Here is a 23,733-nt window from a genome sequence, read left to right as displayed (position 1 = left end):
GTAACCTAAATCTGTGTTCTCAGGCCATGGTCACTCAAGATGGGTCCAGAGTAAACTCTGATTCCTTTGAATGAGAGCTGTGGTTTTTATGTTGACAGAGATCACTCAGGAAAGCTGTTGATTGGGAAAAACCCTAATACTGGGGGTGAGGCTGTAGCGGGGGGATAGAGCGCTTGCCTGGTATGCTCAGGGCTCTGGTTGACTCCCCAGTACTAAAGAAACGAGAACAAATAAATTCTAGCAATATCATGAAAAGCAGATGGACTCTGGCCCTCCAAAAGGAAGTGAGGGTTGAAGATGGAGCTAGGCAAGGCCTTAGGGGTGGGCCTTGAGGAAGTCTAGAGAGAAAAGAATGCTAAGACGAAACTATAGAAAACAGCCACAGAGAGAAGAGAAAGAGAAGCCATTTCAACATTAGCCCCTTATCCCGACTCGCTGTTTGCGGAAATTCTTGTCTTAAACTGTGAGGAGTAAGCAGAGAGGCCGATAGACTGGGACTCGTGGGAGGAAACAGAAGAGCATTGACTCTGGGATATTTTCTATCCCAGAAAAAGAGATTCAGCAGCACTGTGGCCGGTGTACCTGAGGACGTGGTCAGCAGCACCGTGGCCGGTGTACCTGAGGACGTGGTCAGCAGCACCGTGGCTGGTGAACCTGAGGACGTGGTCAGTGGCACTGTGGCTGGTGTACCTGAGGACGTGGTCAGCGGCACTGTGGCTGGTGTACCTGAGGACGGGGTCAGCAGCCCTGTGGCTGGTGTACCTGAGGACGTGGTCAGCAGCCCTGTGGCTGGTGTACCTGAGGGCGTGGTCAGCGGCACTGTGGCTGGTGTACCTGAGGGCGTGGTCAGCAGCACTGTGGCTGGTGTACCTGAGGACGTGGTCAGCGTCACCGTGGCTGGTGTACCTGAGGACGTGGTCAGCTGCACCGTGGCTGGTGTACCTGAGGGCGTGGTCAGCGGCACTGTGGCTGGTGTACCTGAGGACGTGGTCAGGAGCACCGTGGCTGGTGTACCTGAGGACGTGGTCAGCTGCACCGTGGCTGGTGTACCTGAGGGCGTGGTCAGCGGCACTGTGGCTGGTGTACCTGAGGACGTGGTCAGCAGCACTGTGGCTGGTGTACCTGAGGGCGTGGTCAGCAGCCCTGTTACTAGCGTACCTGAGATTGTGGGTCGCTTCTTTACTTTCTGGCACTGTTCTGCTTCTATCTTGGCAACGCAGAGCAGAAACGACTCAGATACGTCATAGCCAGCCTCCAGCAGCACATCCCAGTAGTGGACAAGGTGCAGCCTGGTCCACAAACTCGGGTTGTGGATTTTTGATATGAAATCTGTGATGCTATGAGACACATAATCATTTCAGTACTCAGGCCTTGGAGGAAGCTATTCTTTTCTTCCCATGTTTCACTAGCCTTACCCTCTCCACCCCTCAAAGCAGGAGCTCATATGTTCCAGACCAAGGAGGACCTTCAACTTCTGATCTTCCTGCCTCAATCTCCCAAGTGCTGGGATTACATATATGTGCCACCATGCCCAGTTTAAGCAACCAAACTCAGGGCCTTGTGTATGATGAAGAGTCCTGGCTAGGTGAACATTCTACCAACTGAGCTATACCCCATGACACACAAACACCACTGTCTCTGTCTGTCTGTCTGTCTCTGTGTGTGTATGTGTGTGTGTGTGTGTGTGTGTGTGTGTGTGTGTGTGTGTGTGTGTGTCCGTCCCACAGAGTTTAATTAGGGTTGCCCGCATAAGCACAGGAGGTGCATGGGCACCTCATCAATGACTACACCACTGGAAAATGACACCCCTCCCCCAACAGCCATTGATTGCCAAGAGCCTCACGGAGGGGAAAAGACCTTATGGCTCGCTGCCCCGTCCATGATGGAATGTTGAGGGCCCAATCTTGTGCAGATAGCCACAGGTGCAGTGAGTGGGTAAGTACAATGACGACATCATGCCCAGATGTGTTCTGGCCACCCATGTCCCCATCCTTGGCTCTTTCTTTCCTACAACTCCCAGAACCTCGTAGGAGGGCCAGTCCCATACACTTCTTGAAGCTTTGGTTGTTACCAAAGAAATATGAGCCTTTTCCTCTTCCACAGCCAGAGCCGGTTCTCTGGGCAGGATCCTCGGCGCTACTCCCAGACAAGGGGGCCCCTCCAGCTCTTATGCCTGCTGCTTCACATGAAGTATGGGCCACATCCACCCCTCCCCCATACACGGAAAGTGAGAACTTAGGGCTGTGTCCTCGTCAAGGGCTACGGCAGTGCCACAGGCCAGAGGCAGGTGAGACCTCGATAAACTGGCTGAGTTAATGCGTGAGGGCGAAGGAAGGAAGCAGGGAAAGACAGAGAAAGGACAGCAGGAGAAGGATGGAGCAAGAAAAGCAAGGACACAGGACACACGTCCAGCCAGCCACCAGCACGGCCCATCTGTCCTCGTCCCTACGCAACGCCTGGAGGAATGCACACGGAGTGGGAAGAGGAGCATGCTGTAGTGACACAGAGCTCAAACAGCATCCTTGGGGATCCACCCACCATGCAAGGGGACTCCACAGTAAGGTCCACACGTGAATGAATGAACGTTTTGCCCAGAGAGTCCATGTTGCTAATGTGACATCGACATTCCCTGTGCAGCTGGCAGGACTCGCCTAGGGCTCGACTCACCTAGGGCTCGTGACGAAGCTGCACAGGCCTTCCCAACACCTGCTCATCTTCATGTGCCACGGCAGCTCCTGATACACTCTCCAGAAAATGCTTTGCCGCTGGAAGTACCTCATCAAGACCTGGTGGAAACGTGCCTTCTTGTGATTCACGGTGTGCTGAGACATGTTTGGACTGCTCTCTCTGACTGGAGTGATTACACCTATTTCAAGACCAATTACAGCCTCACAGTTCCGACTTTTTTAGCGTGTGAAAGTACTATCACAAAAATATGACAACTCCAGTGCCATGATTAAGGAAGGACAAGTCAAAGTATCTCGGAGAGTGGCTGGACAGGGCTGGGGAAATGGCCCAGTAGGGAAGTTCTTGCTGAACAAACATGAGGCCTGGAGTTTGGATCTGTAGAACTCACATAAACAGCAGGCAGAGGTGATGGCTCACCTGCAATCACAGCGCTAAGGAGGAAGGGGAGGGGATTCCTGGGGCAGCCTAGTTGGTCCGCTAGCTAAGCTAGCCAGATCCATGAGCTATGGGTTTAAGTGAGAGACCCTGCCTTAATATATAATGTGAAAAGAAGTTAAGGACATCTCATATCAACCTGTGGTCTCTGCATACATGCACACACATACATACACACACACACACACCTGCACACACACATGCATGCACACCTGCATACACACACACACACACACACACACTTACTCATGCACACACCCCCATGCAGCCACGCAGCCACAAATGCACATATATATGACCCCCGAAAAAGTATCTTATGCAACATTCTGATTTTCTCCAGAAAGCATATAGAGTTATGATTAGGGGTAAATATATGGATTTCTCATGCTGAGTTTCCCTCCCTGACTTCCACAAGGAAACACTTTCAACTACTTTTCTCTTTTCGTTTGTTTGTTTGTTTCACAGTGTAGAAGGGACAGAAGGGTAGTTAGAGATATTTAAGATATTATTCATTTATTTGTATTTTATGTGTGCAGATGTTTCCCCTGCATGTAGGCTTGTATACCACACGCGTGCAGTGCATGTGGGTCAGAAAAGGGCACCAGACCCCTGGAACTGGAGGTACAACAGCTGTTAACTGCCATGTGTCTGCTGGGAGTCAAAGCCGAGGTCCTCTGGAAGAGCAACCACAGCTCTTAATTCCTAAGCCACCTTTCCAGTCCACTTCTCTACTTTCAGTGCACACTGTGGCTGCCGCCTAAATAAGCACTCTCTAGCATGTGAGGGGGAGTGCTCTGGAGACCCGATCCCTCTTCCTGGATCTCTTAAGGGTCCTATGGTCACTGAGCACACAACTGGAAATGTGGTGCTAAAGCCAGGAGTTTGTGTCTTCCTCCCCAAAGGGAAACGGTCCTGACAGACTGTGACACTCAGAAACAAACCTCTCAACAGCTCAGAGTTTTGCTTAATCAGAGCCTGGGGATGTCTATTCCTTTTGTTCGTTTGTTTGTTTTTGGTTTTGGTTTTTCGAGGCAGGGTTTCTCTGTGTAGCTTTGGTGCCTGTCCTGGATCTCGCTCCATAGACCAGGCTGACCTCAAACTCACAGACATCCGCCTGGCTCTGCCTCCCGAGTGCTGGGATTAAAGGTGTGCGCCACTGCCAGTATTAAACACAAAGGCTACAATTACCAACATTTTGGGCCAGAGTGTAGCTCACTGTAGAGTATGTGCTTAGCACACACGGGCCCTGGATTCAATGTCCAGCACACGTGAAAAAGGAGGAGGTTAGAGGATGTTGTAGATAACACCACATTTCATTTCATCTTTTTACAAATTAGTCTCATGAGGAAGATAAGGCTATGAATCTTCATATGACAAAGAAAGCTACTTAAAAAAGAGAGCTCATACGGGATGTGAGGAAAGGTCTGACCTGTGCTTACACACTGCAGCACAGTTCTCACTGACAGACTAGCCTGAACACTCCTGAGCTAGGGTGACTCATGGTAGGTTAGAACACACTACCCTGACAACTGCTAATCTCAGTGGCTTGAGAGAACAAGTTCATTATGTCTGTCTTCAGGTTGGGGCCCTAAAACTCTAGTCCAGGTTGGGAGATGCCAGAGGAGCATCATCTTGAATGTTGCATGGCCACTCAGTCAAACAGACCCAACCCACAAAGGTACTAGAGAACTGTCATTCAAATGGCTGCCATGGAGATGACCTGGGTAACATGGGATGCTGTATTTACACAGACTCCCATTACTCTCAAGGTAAATATCATCAATAGCCTTATTTTGAAAGTGAGAAACAGTTCAAAGGAGTTAAGCACGTTGCATAAGATCCTATCAGTTCTGTAAGATACTGAAGTCATCACCCATAATTTTTAAAAAGTCATTTTGAGGAGGAGCTAGGATAGACTCAGTCTGCTCCCTGAGGGAATAGCCCCTGGAGTGCTCAGCCATTGAAGTCAGGTCTCCTTTAATTTATGGGACGCTGTCCTGCATATTGACGCTAGAGGAATCCCACACAGGTTTCCTCTTGAATGTGGCTCTCTCCCTCCCTTTAGCCCCAAAGCATTTTCGCAAACTCAACTGCTCACCCAGCAGCTTGTGCTCCACCGCATTCCGTAGGGACTGGTGTCGGAAGCAGAGGAGGCCATCGGGCTTCTCCTGGATCCAGTGCTTGGTGGCGTTGCGGAAGGCCGCCCAGTGCACGGTGGTCACTTTCTGGTTGTTCCTGTAGCCCAGCATGTCCAAGAGGTGGAGCAGCTCGTCTTCAGCCAGCCCACAGTGTGAGATGCACAGCAAGCACAGTGCGTCCGCTACCCAGCCACTCAGCCCTGCGCAGCCACAAGAGCGGGGACGGAAGCACGAGAGCATGAGTCAGTGAGAGTGGGCTCCGCTATGCCAGTAACCAGCTTCTCTCCCTCAACCGAGGTCAGCACTGTAATGGCCCCAGACTTAGACAGGAGTGAGTGGGTGACCAAAGGCACCCAGGAGTAAGTGCTGACATGGGATCTCAGCCCAGTCTACCTTCAGAACCCGTGGTGTTACCCGCCATTTGCAAAGTCACAGCCAACACTAGTATGAGTCTGGTCACTCTGCTGAGCATGCTGCCCAGTGGTGCTGGTTCCAAAGCTGGTGCTTGTCCTGTAGAAGTGTTTCCTTCACAACCACGAGCACCACTGAAGGGCCCCTTCAGCTTCTGTCCTATCGCTGGCTTTCTGATCCGCCAGCTAGAGCGAGATCAGATCACAGAGAAACAACGCGCTATGATCCACTGTGACCTTTCATGGACTGAAGGGGCCCGTACCACCTGCAGTCTCCAGGTGAAGGCAGATCTGAAGCCTAGCTGATGAAGCTTCCCTTGAACTTGACAGAACTCAGCCAAGCTCTTCCTAGATCTGTGGCGGAGCTCCCTGGACCAGACAGGATTGCTGGCCAGAGCTGGGCCAGTCCCTAGGGGAAGAAGCCCTGGGCTTTACTGCACAGTCCTAGAGAGGGAGTTGCAGGGGATGGGTCAGATGGCCTGTGTGACTCTTCTAGGGAGCCCCACTTCTACCTCTGTGGAGGTGGGGCTCAGTACAGTAAACTTGAAACCCATTTTCTTGATAGAAATGCAAAGTGTAGCACAGAAAATTGGGTGGGACTACGTAGCACAGCAGTAATCAATGCATCCTGTGCTCCTCATCCACCTCTCCAATTCTGTTCCAGTCTAGGTCCCATGGCCTGAAGAGAAGACTGATGCAGCAGAAACAGAATGGGGAAAGCATGTTTCAAACCGGACTTCACCGGCCTACAGCACAGACAGTGACTTGAGAGAGCAAAAGCTTTCAAAAGCCTGATTGTTGAATATCATACACAAATTCTAGAAGAAGTTGTTCACCGCCAACAAGAGACTCAGAGGATGAGCTAACAATGCTATTTGTTTTTTCCCCACCTAGGAAGAAAAGAGCGGTTGCAGAACTGAGAAAGATCTAGGAGAGAGTTGATGAGGAAATCAGGATTCAAGAAGCCAGGGGAGCTAGGTGTGGTGGCACACACTTTTAGTCCCAGGACTTGGGAGGCAAAAGCAGATGGAGCTCCGGGAATTGAAGTCCAGCCTGGTCTACATAGCAAGTTCTAGGCCAGCCAGAACTACATATGGAGAGCCTGTCTCAAAAACAAAACAAAAGCCGGGTCAAGGTTCTCCTTGGCGAGGATGAGGGATCGCACCAGCAGGGGGCAGCAGAGACTCGACAGCCAAGAAAAGATGGCAAACGCTGCTTCTAACAGGAGCCACCAAAGGGGGGGGGGGGGCACTCTGAGGACTGCAGTTCATCTGGGATCAGCTACCACACCGGAAGACTGTGCAGGAGCAGGTGATAGCCAAAGACACCCCGTACCAAGGCTTCATCCAAGAGAAACACAGAAAGTATCCGAATCCTTGCCAGACTTAAGAGGCCCCATTGGCTGGAAACATGGAGAATGTACCTAAATTCACTGGATAGGCTTGTGCCAAAAGTAGGACCGTGAGATCAAAGCAGAGGCTTATACTGAGTGATAGAAATAATAAAAGTACACTTTTCAGAGCCCTGAAAAATTTCAAATTTGTGCCTAATACAGTTCTCTTTATAGTCAACATACATCTCTCTAGACAAAGTCACCAAAAAAGATGAGATGCCCAGTTAAATATGAATTTCAGATAAACTAATTTTTAGTACAAATACACCCCCATGCAATATTTGGGACATATTTATTCTGAGAATTACTTGTTGTTTTTCTAGAATCCAAATAGTGATTAAGTGCATCTTATGCAATATCAGAGACATATTTCTATCAAAAGATTTATTTTTTATTTATATGTGTCTGCATGAGTTTATGTGCACCATGGGAATGCAGGTGCCTGCAGAGGCCAGAAGGCATCAGGTCTCCAGGAAATGGAGTTAGAGGTAACTGTGAGTCATCTGAAGTGGGTGCTGGGAACCAAACTCAGGTCCTCTGTAAGAGCAAGAAGCACTCTGGACTGCTGAGGCACTTCTCCAGCCCCTAGAATACTATTCTTCTCTTTTTATATCCCTCCCCTACAATATTATTTGTTGTTGATCTGAAATTCAAATCTAATGAAGTCCTGTGTTTCCTCCGACAGTTCCCTCCCCAGACCCTTCTCCTGAGCAAGCCTACACCACAGACCTTTTGTTCCCGTGGACTCCCACCAAGATGTCAACACTGCCCAAACCTTTTCCTGAAGCCACGGCATCTGAGTTTGTCTCTTTTTGCTTCAAATTCCAACCATAATCTTCAACCCAGCGCTTCAGAATCAGCTCCCAGAGCTCCTGGACAGAGGCCATCTCTAAGTACTCCCTCAGACACTGGAACTCGTTACGGTAGATTCTGCACTCCTGCAGCTCGCTGGCGATGATCGCCAGCTTCAGAGGGGTCAGGTTGGGCTTTTTCCTCAAAATGGGTTTGCTCTGCCCAAAGCGCTCTTGGTCAGGAGTGGAAAGGTGCTGTCTGAAGATGCTGAACTTCGTGTCTTCATCCCCCATGCCTGACAGCTCCAGAGTCCTCACATCCGGGCGGGCGCACAGTGACTTGCAGGACAGGCTGGAGGAGACGGTGCTCAGAATGAATTTACAATGTGGAGGGAGTGAACACGGCAGCCACGAGAAGTCTTTCGCCTGGTGGAGACATTTGAAAATCTCAAAGACCTTAAAATGACTTTGCGGATGGTGTTCAGACTTAGAGTAGGTGGAATATTGGGTGTGAGTATAGGGTAAGGGTGGGTGATGGCCACTAACAGTAACTTGGATAAGGAGCCATTTGGTAGGAAGAAATACAAATGTGCACAGAATGAAACCTGTTGACTGATGCATATCTGATGAATCTAATAGTGCAAATCTGGACTCTTTTTTATTTTTAATTTTTTTTTATTTTTTATTTTTTGGTTTTTCGAGACAGGGTTTCTCTGTATAGCTTTGTGCCTTTCCTGGAACTCACTCTGTAGACCAGGCTGGCCTCGAACTCACAGAGATCCGCCTGCCTCTTCCTCCTGAGTGCTGGGATTAAAGGTGAGCGCCACCACTGCCCAGCTGTGCAAATCTGGACTCTTAAAAACAGATTCCTGGGCTGGAGAGATGGCTCAGTGGTTAAGAGCACTGGCTGCTCTTCCAGAGGTCCTGAGTTCAATTTCCAGCAACTACAAGGTGGTTCACAACCATCTATAGTGGGATCTGATACCTTCTTCTGGCATAAAGTCATACACACAGATAGAGTATCATATACATAAAATAAATAAACAAATCTTTTTTAAAAAAGAAAACAGATTCCTACAAACAATTTAATAAAATCTCATACTTCTGAGGACTAATCTACAGTGATAATCAGAGGAAATCTAATAAAAGGCAAATTGAACCACTTAATAAAATAAGACCTTGTGTTATGATAAAGAGTTGTTACTTTCTGCAGTAAAACTATCTTGAGTTGAACACCTAATATGATCTTTTCTTGATTATTGTTAAAAATTTTAATTACCTTTTCATTTCTTTATTTTTGTGTGCACAGGTGTGTGCACATGTGTGTGTGTGTGTGTGTGTGTGTGTGTGTGTGTGTGTGTGTGTGCAGGCGGGTGCTAGGGTGCGTGTGCAGAGGTCAGAGGACAACTTTTGGGAATCAGTTCTCTCCTACGATGCAGATCCTAGGTACTGAACTGAGGCTGTCAGCCATGGCAGCAGGCATCTTTACCACTGAGCCATCTCACTGACTCCCTGTGTCTGAATTCTGATCCCACCACTTAGTTATCTTTGGACCTTAGACAACACCTAGCATCTCTTTGTCCTCTGTCCAACCAAGGATGATGAGTAGTCTCTTTATGAACATCTGTGTACATTCTAGACCTTCGATTCTGAGACAAAAAGAATATGTTGATACATTTAAAGCTGGTACCCAGACCATGGTAAATGCCATGTAAATAGTTGTCTAATAAAACACAAAAAAACAAATAAAATCAATGATGGGCATACCTAGAAACACAACACAATAGAAATGTATTATATACACCTAAATAATGGGGTCTTCCTTTTTTCATAAAATAAGTGTTATTTTTAAAAGATGTTACCTTCTGACCTGAAATCCCATAAATGCCAATCAACTCTTCAATCCCATCTAATACAAGTACACATGGCTTTAGGCTGATGAAGGCCATGAACACTTCTACAAGAAGCGAAAAGACCAAGACACTTGAATCTTCATTAAGAAAATCCATTTCAATCTGGGGACCTACAATACAGAAATTTCAAATTAGGTGAAGATGTTCCAATCACTGCTAAGATGTGCTGATGGGCTGGGGTGGGGGTGGGAAAGAAGTGCTACTCACAGTTGTGCAGCTGACACACGCATGCACATGCTTGGCTGGCTTCCTCGAGACATTCAGGCCCAAAGAGCTAATGGTATTTGTCACCAGATGTCTCCAACAGTTTCAGGATTTCATATAAAAATACTATGTACAGTGTTTGCACATGTTTCTTGTGTGTGTGCGTGTGTGTGTGTGTGTGTGTGTGTGTGTGTGTGTGTGTGTGTGTGTGTGTGTAGGCCAGGGTAAATGTCTGGTGTCCCTCTCGATCACTCTCCACCTTAGTTTTTGAGGCAGGGTCTCTCTCTGAAACTGGAGCTGACCAATGAGCTCTGGGGACCCTCCTACCCCCACCTCCCCAGGAATCTGAAGGCTACGGCAGTTGATGCAAAAGCATCACAATGAAGAAAGCTCCAAGTAAAAGACAGTCTAATGGACATAACTATTTGTTCTTAAAATGATGTGCTGTGGGATTCTCTGTATGCTGTGAATGTGTTGCTCTGATTGGTTGATAAATAAAAAGCTGATTGGCCAGTAGCCAAGCAGGAAGTACAGGCGGGATAAACAGACAAGGAGAATTCTGGGAACAGTAAGACTGAGTAAGGAGACGCCAGCCCACCATCCAGGTAGCAGCATGTAATGGCACACAGGTAAAGGCACGGAAAATGTGGCAACATATAGATGAACAGAAATGGGCTGAGTTTAAGTGTAAGAGCTAGTCAGTGATAGGCCTGAACTAATGGCCGAGGAGTTTTAATTAATATAAGCTCTGAGTGATTATTTTATAAGCGGCTGCGGAGTCCGTGGGGCTGGGCAAGACCAGAGAAAACTTCAGCTACAATGATGTTAAAGATAAGGATAGTATCGATAATACTGGAAAAAGATCCTAAACATTTCCCTTTGTTTGGAAAGAGCCAATCTGCCTCTATTGAAGTTCTGATTTAAATGTTAATATCTCAAATGTTTAAAATCCCACTTAGTGACTTACTAATAGACAAACTTGGTTGCTCTGTGTATGTGTACATGCTCACATGTGTCCTTGTGTATGTGGAGGTCATCATTCAGCACAAATTTGCCAGGAATCTTGTATGCCTGTGCCAGGCACTAGGTATATCAATGACCAGGAAAATAGACATAACCTCTGAACTCCGAGGGCTTGCAGAGGGAGACAAACACTAAATACTGGGACAGACATTCAACACTGGGACCTTTGTAAGTCATCTGGGGAGCCAAGGAGGAGGAGCTCACGTCCACAGGCAGCAGCACCACATGGGGCTGGGGCTACACTGACTGTCAGTCAGGGAGAGCTGCCCATGAGCCCTCTCACAGAGGGGTGGCCCGTGAACAGAGACTTAAAGAATAAACATTTCGCCACCAGGGAAAATTGAGAGAAGCGAATGAACCTGAAGTGATGGGTCTACTCCGAAGAAACCAGACTTGTGGAGGAAAGGACAAGAAGCCAGGCTAGGAAGTGATCTTGGCCCAGGGCACGAAGCAGGTCACAAAGCTGAGGCTGTTTGCCCACGTAATCCACATCATCAACCCACAGGCAGGTTCTCCCGAGGAGCAGCGCTGGTGAGGACCAAGAAGGAAATCTTCCACAGGCTGAGATTTTCCTTTGCTGCCTCGAGGAGGCTCCGCAGTGCAGTACTGAGAGCTTTAAAGTCAGCAAGAGCGGAGCTTAGACTATTCTACTCTGCCCACGTGCAGCTGGTGACGCTGCCACTCTGAGCCTCAGTCTCCTTGTCAGGATGCTAATGTCGTCGGTTCAGGGCCTGGAACAAGGTGAAACCCCTAACACAATGCCTGGTGCTCAGGGCGTCTTCAATCGGTACAACTTGCCTGCTAGGGCTGCCTCACACGATACCATGGAACATGGTGGAGAGGAACTGCATCAAGAAAAAGCTTGACTCTGCAAAGCATGTCACAGAAGGGACACCAGGCAGGGGAGGGGACAGGATATCAAGGGAGTCTGATAGTGGCAGTTCTCCTCCACCAGAGGCTTTGTCCTGGAAGGCAGAGGCTGGGGCCAGAAAAGCAGAAATAGGTCACACATGGCATTTGGTGTCCCAGAGAGGAAGGGTCGCTGCTCACATCTCACAGAGAAAGGCTTGCAGATGCAGAGGTGGGTCACAGGAAAACGGGTCACAAAGTAGCTGAGTCTGTGGTGTGCACCTGCGTCTGACCCCTGCACCCACATCCACCTCATTCCGGAAACCAGCTGCGCTGTACAGCACAGGCAGCCCTGAAAACGCCCCTCAGCCCCGAACCCAAGAACCCACTCAGGCTGCGGTGGCGATGCCGCAGACGCTCCTATGGCAGCCTCTCTCCTCCTTTACCTAGAAAGGGGGTGGGAGAGTCTTGTTTCCCTTAATAGTGCACCCCGCCGCTTCTTTCTCCGACCCTGGGAGGAACGCTAATCCCATCAACAAATAACAACAGCGGAAAAATAACAGTAGCAGCAGGCTGCCGGGTACCCCTGTCAATCCTTTACAGGCTTCATCTTTCCGTTCTCACACAGCCTTAGAGGGTAGGTTTGTGGGTTTTACAGGTGAGAAACGCGTCAAAGAGCTTCAGTAAACCGCTGGCGATCACCCAGCTAGTGAAGAAGGAAGGCGGAATTGTGGGTCAAGCCCAAAGCCTCCCTTTCTGGGCTTCCACCGTGAACAAGAAGTGTTCTCTGATGGGGACCTGTCTGGTGTTCACAGGCTTTCCTGAATTTGTCCTACCACTACCAGACTAAAAAGCTGCTTGTTTGAAAGGCAGCAGCTGTTTTTATCAGGAGCTTCCTGAACCCCAAGACACACTCATTAAAATAACAACTCACTTTGGGAATAAAATCATAATTGGGTGTGCTCAGCCAAGCTTACATCATCAGCTGCCTAGCCCAAGTGAGCACCTAGGGGATGTGCCAGAATAGGCCTAGGAGCCTACGGAGACAGTCACACCTGCTTCTGCTGATTCTGATTTTACCTGCTTTACAGACCCAGGAAGTGCAACCAAAGAGAACTCACCCTGCATGTTCACAGAAACCCACCAGGCACGCTGACACCTGCCCTGCCCTGCGTGAATTGTATGAACACATCCAAAGTCACTGTGAGGGCACTCAGGACCTCGAAGAACAGATGGATGATAAGAGATGAACTGTCACCAGCAGGCAGAGTCAGACGCATATGAATCCGTACATCCTTGGCAGATGAGGAACAATGGTAAGCACTAATGTTATCAGTGCTTACTGTATGCCAGGGTCACACCACACTGATGGTCTTTGTCTTTTGTGCCTTATCCTAGCCAATCCTCTTATATGCCTAAAAGGTACTTTTCCTTTTATATCCATATTTTATAAATAGAGAAACAAAGCTGGGTATGGCAGGCTTGTGATTGGAACACTTGGGAAGTAGAGTTGGGAGTTCAGGGCCATCCTTGACTACACAACAAATTTGAGATCGCTCTGAACTACATGAGATCTGTCTCAAAAAAAAAATCGAAACAAAATCAACTAGGAACCAAGTGACAGAAATTAAAATAATTTACCCAAGGTCATATGACTAGTAAGTCAGAGACACAGGTTTGAATACAGGTTCTCAGGTTCCCAAGGACATTATGAAGCACAGCACAGCACCCCCCACCCATGACTGCCATCCCTGTGGGCACAACACACCTTGTATCTCAAACACCACACCTCCGAAGCAGAGCCCTGACTTCCTCCGAACCTGCTTCCCTCCCCGCCCCGCTAGCTCTGCCTGATTCAGTGAGCAGCCCTTTTCCTACAGCCTAGAAACGGGAATCACCCTCCGTGTCCCCCTTTCCTTCAACCCACATCCAACCAAACCACCCACAGCCCTTCTCCACCGCTGCCGCCCTCACCCCACACGCTGATCATCTTGCTAGAACCATTTCAACAACCAACAATAAGTGTGTGTCCCCGCCCCCCACCCCCGCATCTGCAAGCTGGCCTCCCTGTGTATCAAGCCATGTCCTGTCCGTCCATGTGTCCCCCTCCCTCCCCGCTTAAATCCCTCCACTGGCCTCTGGCTACACATAACAGGATCCACACCTGTGGCGGCATTTCTGCTGAGCTCCTGGCTTGGCTCCAGAGAGCAGCACCTCGCCCTAATCCTTCCTCTGTTTAACCACACCTTTTGTTTCTCTTATTGCCCTATGTGAATCTTATTTGAGAGTCAAGGATCAGAGAGTCCCCCAGGGATCAAAGGCCTATGCAAAACTTGGTCCAGGAAACCCAGAAAACCGAGGTACCTGATAGTTCAAATAATTTGCACCTGGCATTTGGTCTCTGGGCGCTCCTTTTGGGTTGCTTTGAAGGTATGTAAATTAACTATCTAAACTGTAAAAAAGAGTAAATAAATATGCCCTAGGTGAAGGGAAAAGTGCTTCAGTCCTTCGAGGCTGGACTCCCCTGCAGCCACGATAGGCTAAATTCATTCTTAAGATGCCTCTGTGTCTTCATTCCACGGACCCCCGTGAACCACACACTCGTGTAGCGACCACACAGCTACACACACCTGTTATTCTGCCCTACACAACTCCCTCCCAAATGAAGCAGCCCTGCGGTCCCTGCTTTGTCTGTGAGACCATGCCATCCATTGTTGTCTGGCCGCATTGGCCCGCTGTCCATTTCTAGCTCATCCCACTGTGTTTCCAGCTCTGGAACTACTGCATTGTGTTAGCGTTCCCCTTCGCCTGGAATGTTCTTTCTTCTGATTTCCATATGGTTAGCCTCTGTTGACTGTGCAATGTTCCCAGAGAGTGTAGGCTAGGTTAGAGCAGAAGGTTATCTGTCCGGCTGCACCATACCTTCCAAACCTGCTTGGTATCTTATGTGGCCAACTTCTTACCAAAAGAATGGAGGTGGGGAGAACAGTCCCTGGTTTGCCTTTTCCACACTTCCTCTAGCCCAGCGGCTCTCAACATGTGAGTCCAGACCCCTTTGGGTGGTCGACCCTTTCACAGGGGTCGCACATCAGATCTCCTGCATATCAGATATTTACACTACGATTCGTAACAGTAGCAAAATTACAGTTATGAACTAGCAACGGAAATAATTGTATGGTTGGGGGTCAGCACAACATGAGGCACTGTGTTAGAGGGTCACAGCATTTAGGAGGGTTGAGAACCACTGCGCTAGCCCAAGGCAGAAGAGTCAGACCTTTCAGGCACAGCCTCTGTGTGGGAAAGGTTTCCTCCAGGCACCTTAGGGAAGAATGCTGCTTGCTACTCAGTTAAGAGACACCTAATAGACTATTACCTTCGAAGAACCAGAGAAGTTCTAGGAAGGGAGAAGCAGGGTCTGGGGGTGAGGCCATAGGGATTCACATCCAAACGAGAGAATGCCAGCCTCAAGGACAGGGGCAAGAACTGTTTCTTTCTTTCTCTTTTCTTCCTCTCTTTCTTTTGTTTTGGTTTGTTTTTTGTTTTTCAAGACGAAGTTTCTCTGTGGAACTTGCTTAGTAGATCAGGCTGGCCTCGAACTCACAGAGATCCACTTGCCCCTGCCTCCCGAGTACTGGGATAAAGGGGGTGAACCACCACACCCGGCCCAAGAACTGCTTGTTTCTGATTCAGCTGGTACTTTAAAAAATGTTTATGTTAATTATCCTTTGAGTCATGATTTTATTTTTCATGGAAAAAAAACACATTTTTAATGATTTTTCTTTTTATATTAAAATTCACGCTTATATCAAAACCAATTTTTTTTTCTGGTCTTAAGAACTTTTTGGTTTTAATTTGACAAGTGACCTGAAGTGTTTAAAGCAGTCATATTGGAATTTATAAAAAGTAAAAGTGGAGATTGAAGAGATGGCTCAGTGGTTAAGAGCACTGGCTGCTCTTCTAGAGGACCTGGGTTCAATTCCCAGCACCCACATAGTAGCTCACAACTGTCTGTAACTCCAGTTTCAGGGGATCTGACACCCTCACACAGACATACATGCAGGGAAAACACCAATGCACACAAGATAACAATAAATAAATTATTTTTAAAAAGGTGAAAGTGGAGTGCAGGAAGAACAGCAGAGGGGCTTGCGTCCGCGTCTCGCCCCTAAGGCTGGCTCCATTACCGTGGGCTCTGTGCTGCAGCTCCATGATGAAGTAGTGGATCACCGACATGATGTCGCTGCTTTCACAGGTACTCCCCACGAAATACGGGATCATCAGCACTCCGGGATGTCTGCTTTTGAAATAATTGACCCAGCTGGCAATCAGAGTAGACTTCCCACAGCCGCGTTCTCCAGACAAGAGCAAAATAGACTTATAAGTCGGAAGAGCATTTATTCTGAAAAATAGAAGGGGAAGTGGTAGGCACGAATCTTTACCAAGAAGGAGAAGGAGAGAAGACATTTTCGTGGGTACATTTTCCCTCTAAGAGATACAATGCTCTGGCCTAAGTTAGTAGGCTTTGGCTGGCTTCAGAGAAGCCATTCCTCCTTGGAGCTGCAGCTTCGTAAGACATGAGATTAGGAGAGAAGGGACAGAGTTACTTTGGAAGGTCCCTCTGCCTAGACGGACCCTAGGACTGTCCAACATGAACTTCAAGTATGGTCAAGGGCTCAAGGCCTAGGGAGGAAAAGGTCACCACCCCAGCCCACTGTCCTATCTGTCTGTCCACTCTGCCCACCTCACTGCCACCAGGCTATCCTTGGTGACATAAGCCACATTGGAAGAGAATGAAGAACAGGAGCACCCATACACCAAGAACGCTCATCAATTCCCAAACCGGCAGTATTGGAATTCCAACTAACTTGCCATTGGTTTGGTGGCTGAGAAGCGCCTGCAGCTTCCCCAGCGTGTGTTAACTGGTAACTCCACTTAAACAACTGTCTAGGTTCTGGCAACAGCTTGTTTTGGTGCTTAGTTTTTAGCCAAGTTCTGGATATGCAGAGATACTTCTGGCCTGTGAATACCATGACAGAGACTCTAGCCTTGTGACTTACAGTTATTTTATTTTTTACTTATTTCTTTTTGAGACAGGGTCTTACATTGCTCAGGCTGGCCTCACACTTCCTAAGTAGCCAAGGATGCTCTTGAACTCCTGATTCTCCCCCTCAAACTCTCCAGCGCTGGGATCATGTGACAACCACCCTGGACTTGTGATTATGATGAATTAGTATGTATCAGCTAGGTTTAGAGGTGCTGATTTGTAATCTCTGCTACTTGGGACACTGAGGCAGAAGGATCACAAGTTTAAGGCCATCCTAGGTAATGTCGTGGGACCCTGTTTCGAGAAAAATAAGGAAAAATGCCTGGGGGTGGGTATATAGTTCAGTAGGAGAGTGTTTGCCTATCATACATGAGGCCCCAGGTTCAATCTCTAGCACCAGTCATACAAAATATGTGTGTGCCTGTGCGTGTGTGTTCATGTGTGTGTATGTATGTGTGTAATGATTTTCCACTGAGGATAAATGTCATGAGGAATTATCTTACTGTTGACTAGGACAGCACCTGACAAGTTGTTGAGGGAATAAATGACTGACTGAATGAAATGAAACACATGAGCCAGAATTCAAATTCAGCAATAGAAGAGGATTGGCTAGGGAACTCACTGAAATAAAAACTGTCAAGTAGTCATTAAAAAGTAGTTTGCAATAATTCAATCTTCATTGATATGAATTAGGAATCAATGCTCTATTACTTAAATGCCTTCATCAATAATTTTCTTTCTTTTTCATTTTTATTTGGGCGGGAGGGTAGAGGGTTTCGAGACAGGGTTTCTCTGTGTAGCCTTGGCTGTCCTGGAACTCACTCTGCAGACCAGGCTAGCCTCGAACTCAGAGATCCATCTGCCTCTGCCTCCTGAGTGATGGGATGAAAGGCGTGCACTACCACCGCCAGACTTTCGCTGATAATTTTCAAAAGTGGGATTTAATTTTGAGTCCTCCTCCTACCCCTGCCATCAGCCAGAGTGAGCTTATTGACCTCTGTCATACAGGTGACCTGTGAGACCAGATGGTCATCAGCTCACCTCCACCTTCACCCCCTGCCGCTTTCCCTGCCTCTCACTGCCTGGAATCTTGGCTATTTCTCTAGCCTCAGGGCTTCTGTATTTACAATTGCTTCTGTCTGGAATGTTCTTCCAGGCCATGTTTGCTTAGCTGGCTGCCTCACACATCTCTTAGTTCCCAAACATCACTTGTCACCCAGGGCTTTCCCTCAGCCTATCAGCCGGCCCCTTTCATTTCAGTGTCGCACAGTGCTCCGTTGGCTCTTGAAGACGTGGAGCACACTGCACACTCTTCACACATGCTGTTTAGTCCCTGTGTCCAGGATCAAAAGCCACAGAGGCAGGGGGTTCAGCTCTTTTGTTCCCTGCCGGACCCTGTGAGTCTGAAACTGTATGTGGCACTAAGCAGGTCAAATCAGTGAGCACAAAGACATGTGTGATGCATCCGTGTAAATATAGTCATCACAGTTTTTTTTTCTTCAAAAACAAATAAAAACATTCTTTTTTTTTTTTTTTTTTTTTTTTTTTTGGTTTTTCGAGACAGGGTTTCTCTGTGTAGCTTTGCGCCTTTCCTGGAACTCACTTGGTAGCCCAGGCTGGCCTCGAACTCACAGAGATCTGCCTGGCTCTGCCTCCCGAGTGCTGGGATTAAAGGCGTGCGCCACCACCGCCCGGCACAAATAAAAACATTCTTACAAAAAATTCTTTTGGGGCTGGAGAGATGGCTCAGTGGTTAAGAGCACGGACTGCTCTTCCAGAGGTCCTGAGTTCAATTCCCAGCAACCACATGGTGGCTCACAACCACTTGTAATGAGATCTGGTGCCCTCTTCTGGCCTGCAGGGACACATGCAGGCAGAATACTGTATACATAATAAATAAATAAATCTTTAAAAAAAAAAAATTCTTTTGATAAAAGGTTGATATATGACCTGGAAAGGTGGCACACGCTTATAATTTCACTATGCAGGAGACAGAGATAGGAAGATGGCCAGAAGTTAAAGGGCAGCCTAAACTATATAATGAGTTTGAGGCCAGCCAGGGCTACACAGTGAGATCACATCTGAAAGAGATAGAGAGAATTAAAGAAAAAAAAAAGGTAGTATTAAGGCCATGCTTTGCACCTTAGAACAAAGAACATTCTTCTGTTGACTTACACACAATGTTCAGGAACATACAGTACAGAGCACCGTTCCAGATCATAAAGCAAACAGGGCCCTGAGTGTTTCTATACAGTTCAAAAGACTATCTTATCATTGTGTTTTTACTGGGTCCAATTTAAATTCTTCAATTACAACTAAATTTATTTGAATGATAAACTATTAAAAAATAATAAACAGAATGAGAATCTACAAAGCCCAAACCTCAGTGTTCGAGTACACAGCTGATTTTCATTATATAAGGATCTATGATCATCACTGCTATTTAACTCCAGAACATGTCCAGTATTCAAAAAAAAAAAAAAACCCTCTGTCCCCTTTAATAGTGACCCTCCCCTCCATCCCCACTCTCACCTCTCAGCAGCCACTCCCTAACTCTCTGTCTCTGTGGACTCACCTATCCAAGCCTAACATTTTTAATCATAACCTACACATTCTCCTATAGTCTTAAAAACATTGGCTGGCCGGACAGTGGTGGCACATACCTTTAGTCCCAGCACTTGGGAGGCAGAGGCAGGCGGAGCCAGTGAGTTCCAGGACAGACTCCAAAGCTACACAGAGAAACTCTGTCTCAAAAAACAAAACAAAAAAAAAAAAAAGTGGCTGAATACTCATGCTGTAGTAACCTAGCATGAGCACCCAGAACTACCAGAAAGCTCCCTGGTCACTCTGAGTGGCCTGTGATGGGAGTACTAAGCCTAGGATAGGAACTGCGAAGGCCAGCCTGTACCATCCCAGCTACTGTGGCTTTACTTCAAATCACAAAATTCTTACAAAATAAATGAGATCTGCGGCAAGAGCCAGAAGAGGAGAACGAAAAAACATTCTACAGTCTTCCCCTCTTTAGAAATGAGACTTGAGGGACACTGGAGACAGCTCCCGCTCTCTTACTCTCAACCTCATCTGACCGGTAAATGGGGGTCTGCGATCACCATTGGCGGAAGAGGTATGCGGTCGGCTGTACTGTGCAGGACACCAGATAAACCAGAAGGGCGTCATGCATTGTGTGTAATAACTTGATTCCTTATTAACCCTAACATGATATGGCCCATATTCCAATAAGTGCTTGGGGAATATATTAATATAATTTATAATGATATATGTAGAAGCTCTTTGTAAATGACATAACACTATCCAAACATATTCATTTTCCCTGGTTTCTGTGGCTTATAGTCATCCCACAAGTCTCAGGGATTTGTTAAACAAATTTTGATGTATGAGACTGAAAAAGGATAGGTCCTCGGCCCTTCAGAGGTTTTTCATCTTGACAGTGTGTGAAATACAGAAAAGCTTCAAAAAAGCAGAGGGATCGCTAATACTCTAATTGAAGCATGGCTTCTACAGTCCTTTCCTTTTCTCTCCTTCTTTCTTTCACCTAATTTTTTATTTAAATTCTTGCAATTTTTAAAAATTAAAATATAAATACATAATGTCCCGTCCCTCTCATCCCATGTCCCCCATTCCCTTAAATTCATAACCTCTTTTTCCTTCATTATTATTACGTTTTATATATGTGCATAAATGTATAGGTATAACCCACTGAGTCCGCAGAGTGTTGCTTGTATATTGATTTCAGGGCTGACCACTTGATGTTAGATAACAAATTAGAAGGCTCATCCCCAGGGAAGACTAATTCTCCTTCTCTCAGTGGTACTTAGTCGCTTGTAGTTCTTTGTCTAGGGTTGGGGTCCCCTGAGATTTCCCTCTTCCTCATTAGCATGTCTGTTGGTGTTGTCACAATTCAGGTCTGGTTTAGGCAACCACACTGCTAAGGTATCACGAGTGTAGACTCTCACAGGGTCTTTCTTACAGAAAGCTACAGGAAAAGGGAGGCTAGACACTCCGGATTTGGAGGCTCACATACACCAAAGCCAGGCTGCTTTGTGTTAGCCCCGTAAAATAAATTAGGATTTCCGAACCTCTTACCTGAGAATGGAGTCCAGCCCCAAACCTGCACTGTCAGAGTCAAGTTCAACATCTTTTAAGGCAAATCTTTCCAGTATTTCAAAGGTCCTGTTTGACTCCTTGGAAATAACAAAAACTTGCTCGCACTTCTCAGCAAACTCTTCATGATACAAACACTCAAGACTGTGTTTGTAATCTTAACAGTGAAGAAAAGATAAGGCAAGTGTTAGATGTGTAGTTTCACATCTTCAGTTCTGTGTGACTCTTCTAATGCCCAGGAAGGAATCTACCCTTCTGTGTCTATAGCCCTTTCTCTCTATGGTTGTATCATATTTTATAGCCCACTGTATATAATAGTGAAAGCAAATCATAGACCAGTGGTTCTCAACTTTCCTAATACTGTGAGACCCTTCAATACAGTTCCTCATGTTATGTACCCCAACCATAAAATTATTTTGTTGCCACTTCATAACTGTAATTTCACTACTGTTATGAGTCATAATATAAATATCCAGTATGCAAGGTATCTGATATGCACTCCCCAAAAGGGTCGCGACCCACAAGTTGAGAACCATTGCCACAGACAGACCATTTCACCTCCCTCATGCCATTTGTATACGGAATCCAACTTTCACCACCCGAGAGCAACAAGTCTAAAACAAATTTAGACTTGATACATAAACTGCTAGCTAGTACAAAGGTTCAGTGTTGTGGTACGTGTGTACATGTATGTCCTCCATGGCAGAGGCTGAGGAGCATGGCTTTTTTTTTTTCTGGGTAAAATATTCCAACACGGATGATAACCATAAGCACAGATACAGTTCTACCATGGGGAAGTCCTTTAAATTCTGGTAAATATGGAGGGCCAGACAACTAGATGATCTCTAATGCTCATGCCAGCTCCAATTTCCTTCAATTCCAAACCCACTGCCTGATTAGTGTCAGGATGTTCTGGCCTATCAAACCCCCTCCTGTCTTCGGAGAGACACATATTCCCCAATTTATTCCAGTGGCAGGGGTGGGAGGTGGGGAATGAAGGATAGTATCAATATACAAAATATAATATAGTTGGTCTGGTAGATTCCCAAAAGACACACCTTGCACCTCCAAACTGGGCTTCTCAGCTTCCCTGTTGAGATTTGGGCCAGAACAGACTTAGAAACCCAGTTTGCCCAAGGCCAGCTCCAAGTTCCAAGATCTTCAACAGAATGTTGTACTGCAGAATTTACAGTCCAACAAGTCTCTTGAACTAACCTTGACTTTCACTCACTTAGGCTAATCTATAAATAGCAGAAGTATTTTAAACTGATTTTTAAGGTTGGCTTACAAAAAATGGGTTCTGTTACAGTATTTTCATCCATGTGTCATGAGACTTCTAAGAGTCAAGTTCAAAGTGAACAAGGTGATCAGCAGGAGGAACAACACCTGCAGTTAACCCTTAGTCGATACATGTACCTGCATATACACAAAGACACACACACACACACACACACACACACACACACACACACACACGCACGCACGCACGCGCGCGCACGCGCGCGCGCGCGCGCACACACATGTGCACAAGTACACAATGACAACTCTACCTTGCTTTTCAGGAGCTAGCAGCTGACCAAATGGTTTTCTACCACCCCAGCTGTAGCCTCCTTGAGTTATTAAAGGGTCCCAAAGATCCACAAGGAAAGAACTGAACACTTGTTTCTAAAGCATTTTTTATAATTTATACACATAATTTATATTATTTAATTATACATTTATAATTCATATGATAGAAACAATTTCTATTATATAACCCATTATGTATCTTCTTATTCATTTAGTGCACACAGACCCATTTAAGAATAAAGCCACTAAGTGGTGGCGAGGGGGGGTGGTAGAGCCAGGCGGATAACTGTGAGTTCGAGGTCAGCCTGGTCTACAGAGTGAGATCCAGGACAGGCTGACCAAAACTACACAGAGAAACCCTGTCTCGAAAAACAAACAAACAAACAAAGAATAAAGCCTAGGGGCTGAAGAGATGGTCAGCAGTTAAGAGTGCATCCTGCTCTTGCCAAGAACCTGAGTTCAGTTTCCAGCACCCCCATCAGGCGGCTTCCAATAACCTTAACTTCAGCTCCAGGGGATCTGACACCTGGTCTCCGAGCACACCTGCACTCATGTATGCATACCCCCACACAGCATACTCACATATACATAAATGCATGTAATTTAAAATTAAAAGTAAAAAAAAAAAGAAGAAAGTCTAAAGCAAGCTAACCTTTCAATAATATTCAAAATCAAAGACTAATTAGGGCCATCAAGACGGCTCAACAGGTAAAGACACTTGCTGAGCAAGCTTAGAAACCTAACTTAACCCTGGTAGAAGGAGAAAACCGATTCCACGATGCTGGCTGGCCTCTGGCCTCTACATGCCTGCACAAGTGTGCCCTCTACACATACACACACACACACACACACACACACACACACACACACACACATCATACACATACACATGCATGCATATCCGAAAAATTTAAAAACTAACATAAATACAAGAATGAAATAAGGTGGCCTTAATCCAAATATACAGAAAAGCTTGATTCTTCTAATCAGATGGGTTTCAGATTGAGATCGGTAAAAGAATATTAATATTACCCACATTTCATACTTTAGCCAAATGTAGATATTCTTCCAGATCCCATTTGTTGTTATTCCTGCTTCTTAATAATTTCCCATGGCTAACGTGTGCTGGGCATTGTGTTTAGATGTCTTACTTT

At 46.5% G+C, this 23,733-nt stretch overlaps 1 protein-coding gene across 2 annotated transcripts in view; it reads right to left on the bottom strand.

Moving 5' to 3' along the window:
- Window positions 1-23,733, bottom strand: part of LOC128119632 (tetratricopeptide repeat protein 41-like) — a 58,359-nt gene that overhangs the window by 24,073 nt on the left and 10,553 nt on the right. For both annotated transcript variants that reach the window (XM_052753013.1, XM_052753014.1), the window contains 7 exons: window positions 20,993-21,167; window positions 16,029-16,243; window positions 9,718-9,878; window positions 7,840-8,281; window positions 5,222-5,461; window positions 2,668-2,866; window positions 1,159-1,337 (listed from right to left, as the gene is read on the bottom strand). In XM_052753013.1, coding sequence (XP_052608973.1) covers window positions 1,159-1,337; window positions 2,668-2,866; window positions 5,222-5,461; window positions 7,840-8,281; window positions 9,718-9,878; window positions 16,029-16,243; window positions 20,993-21,167 — 1,611 coding nt within the window. The remainder of the gene's footprint in view (window positions 1-1,158; window positions 1,338-2,667; window positions 2,867-5,221; window positions 5,462-7,839; window positions 8,282-9,717; window positions 9,879-16,028; window positions 16,244-20,992; window positions 21,168-23,733) is intronic.

The sequence above is a fragment of the Peromyscus californicus genome, unplaced genomic scaffold, assembly GCF_007827085.1.
Source record: "Peromyscus californicus insignis strain IS unplaced genomic scaffold, ASM782708v3 Scaffold_24__1_contigs__length_46423439, whole genome shotgun sequence".
Taxonomy (NCBI): domain Eukaryota; kingdom Metazoa; phylum Chordata; class Mammalia; order Rodentia; family Cricetidae; genus Peromyscus; species Peromyscus californicus.
Note: the sequence above shows the minus strand (reverse complement) of the source record. Positions and strands in the feature narration are given on the sequence as shown.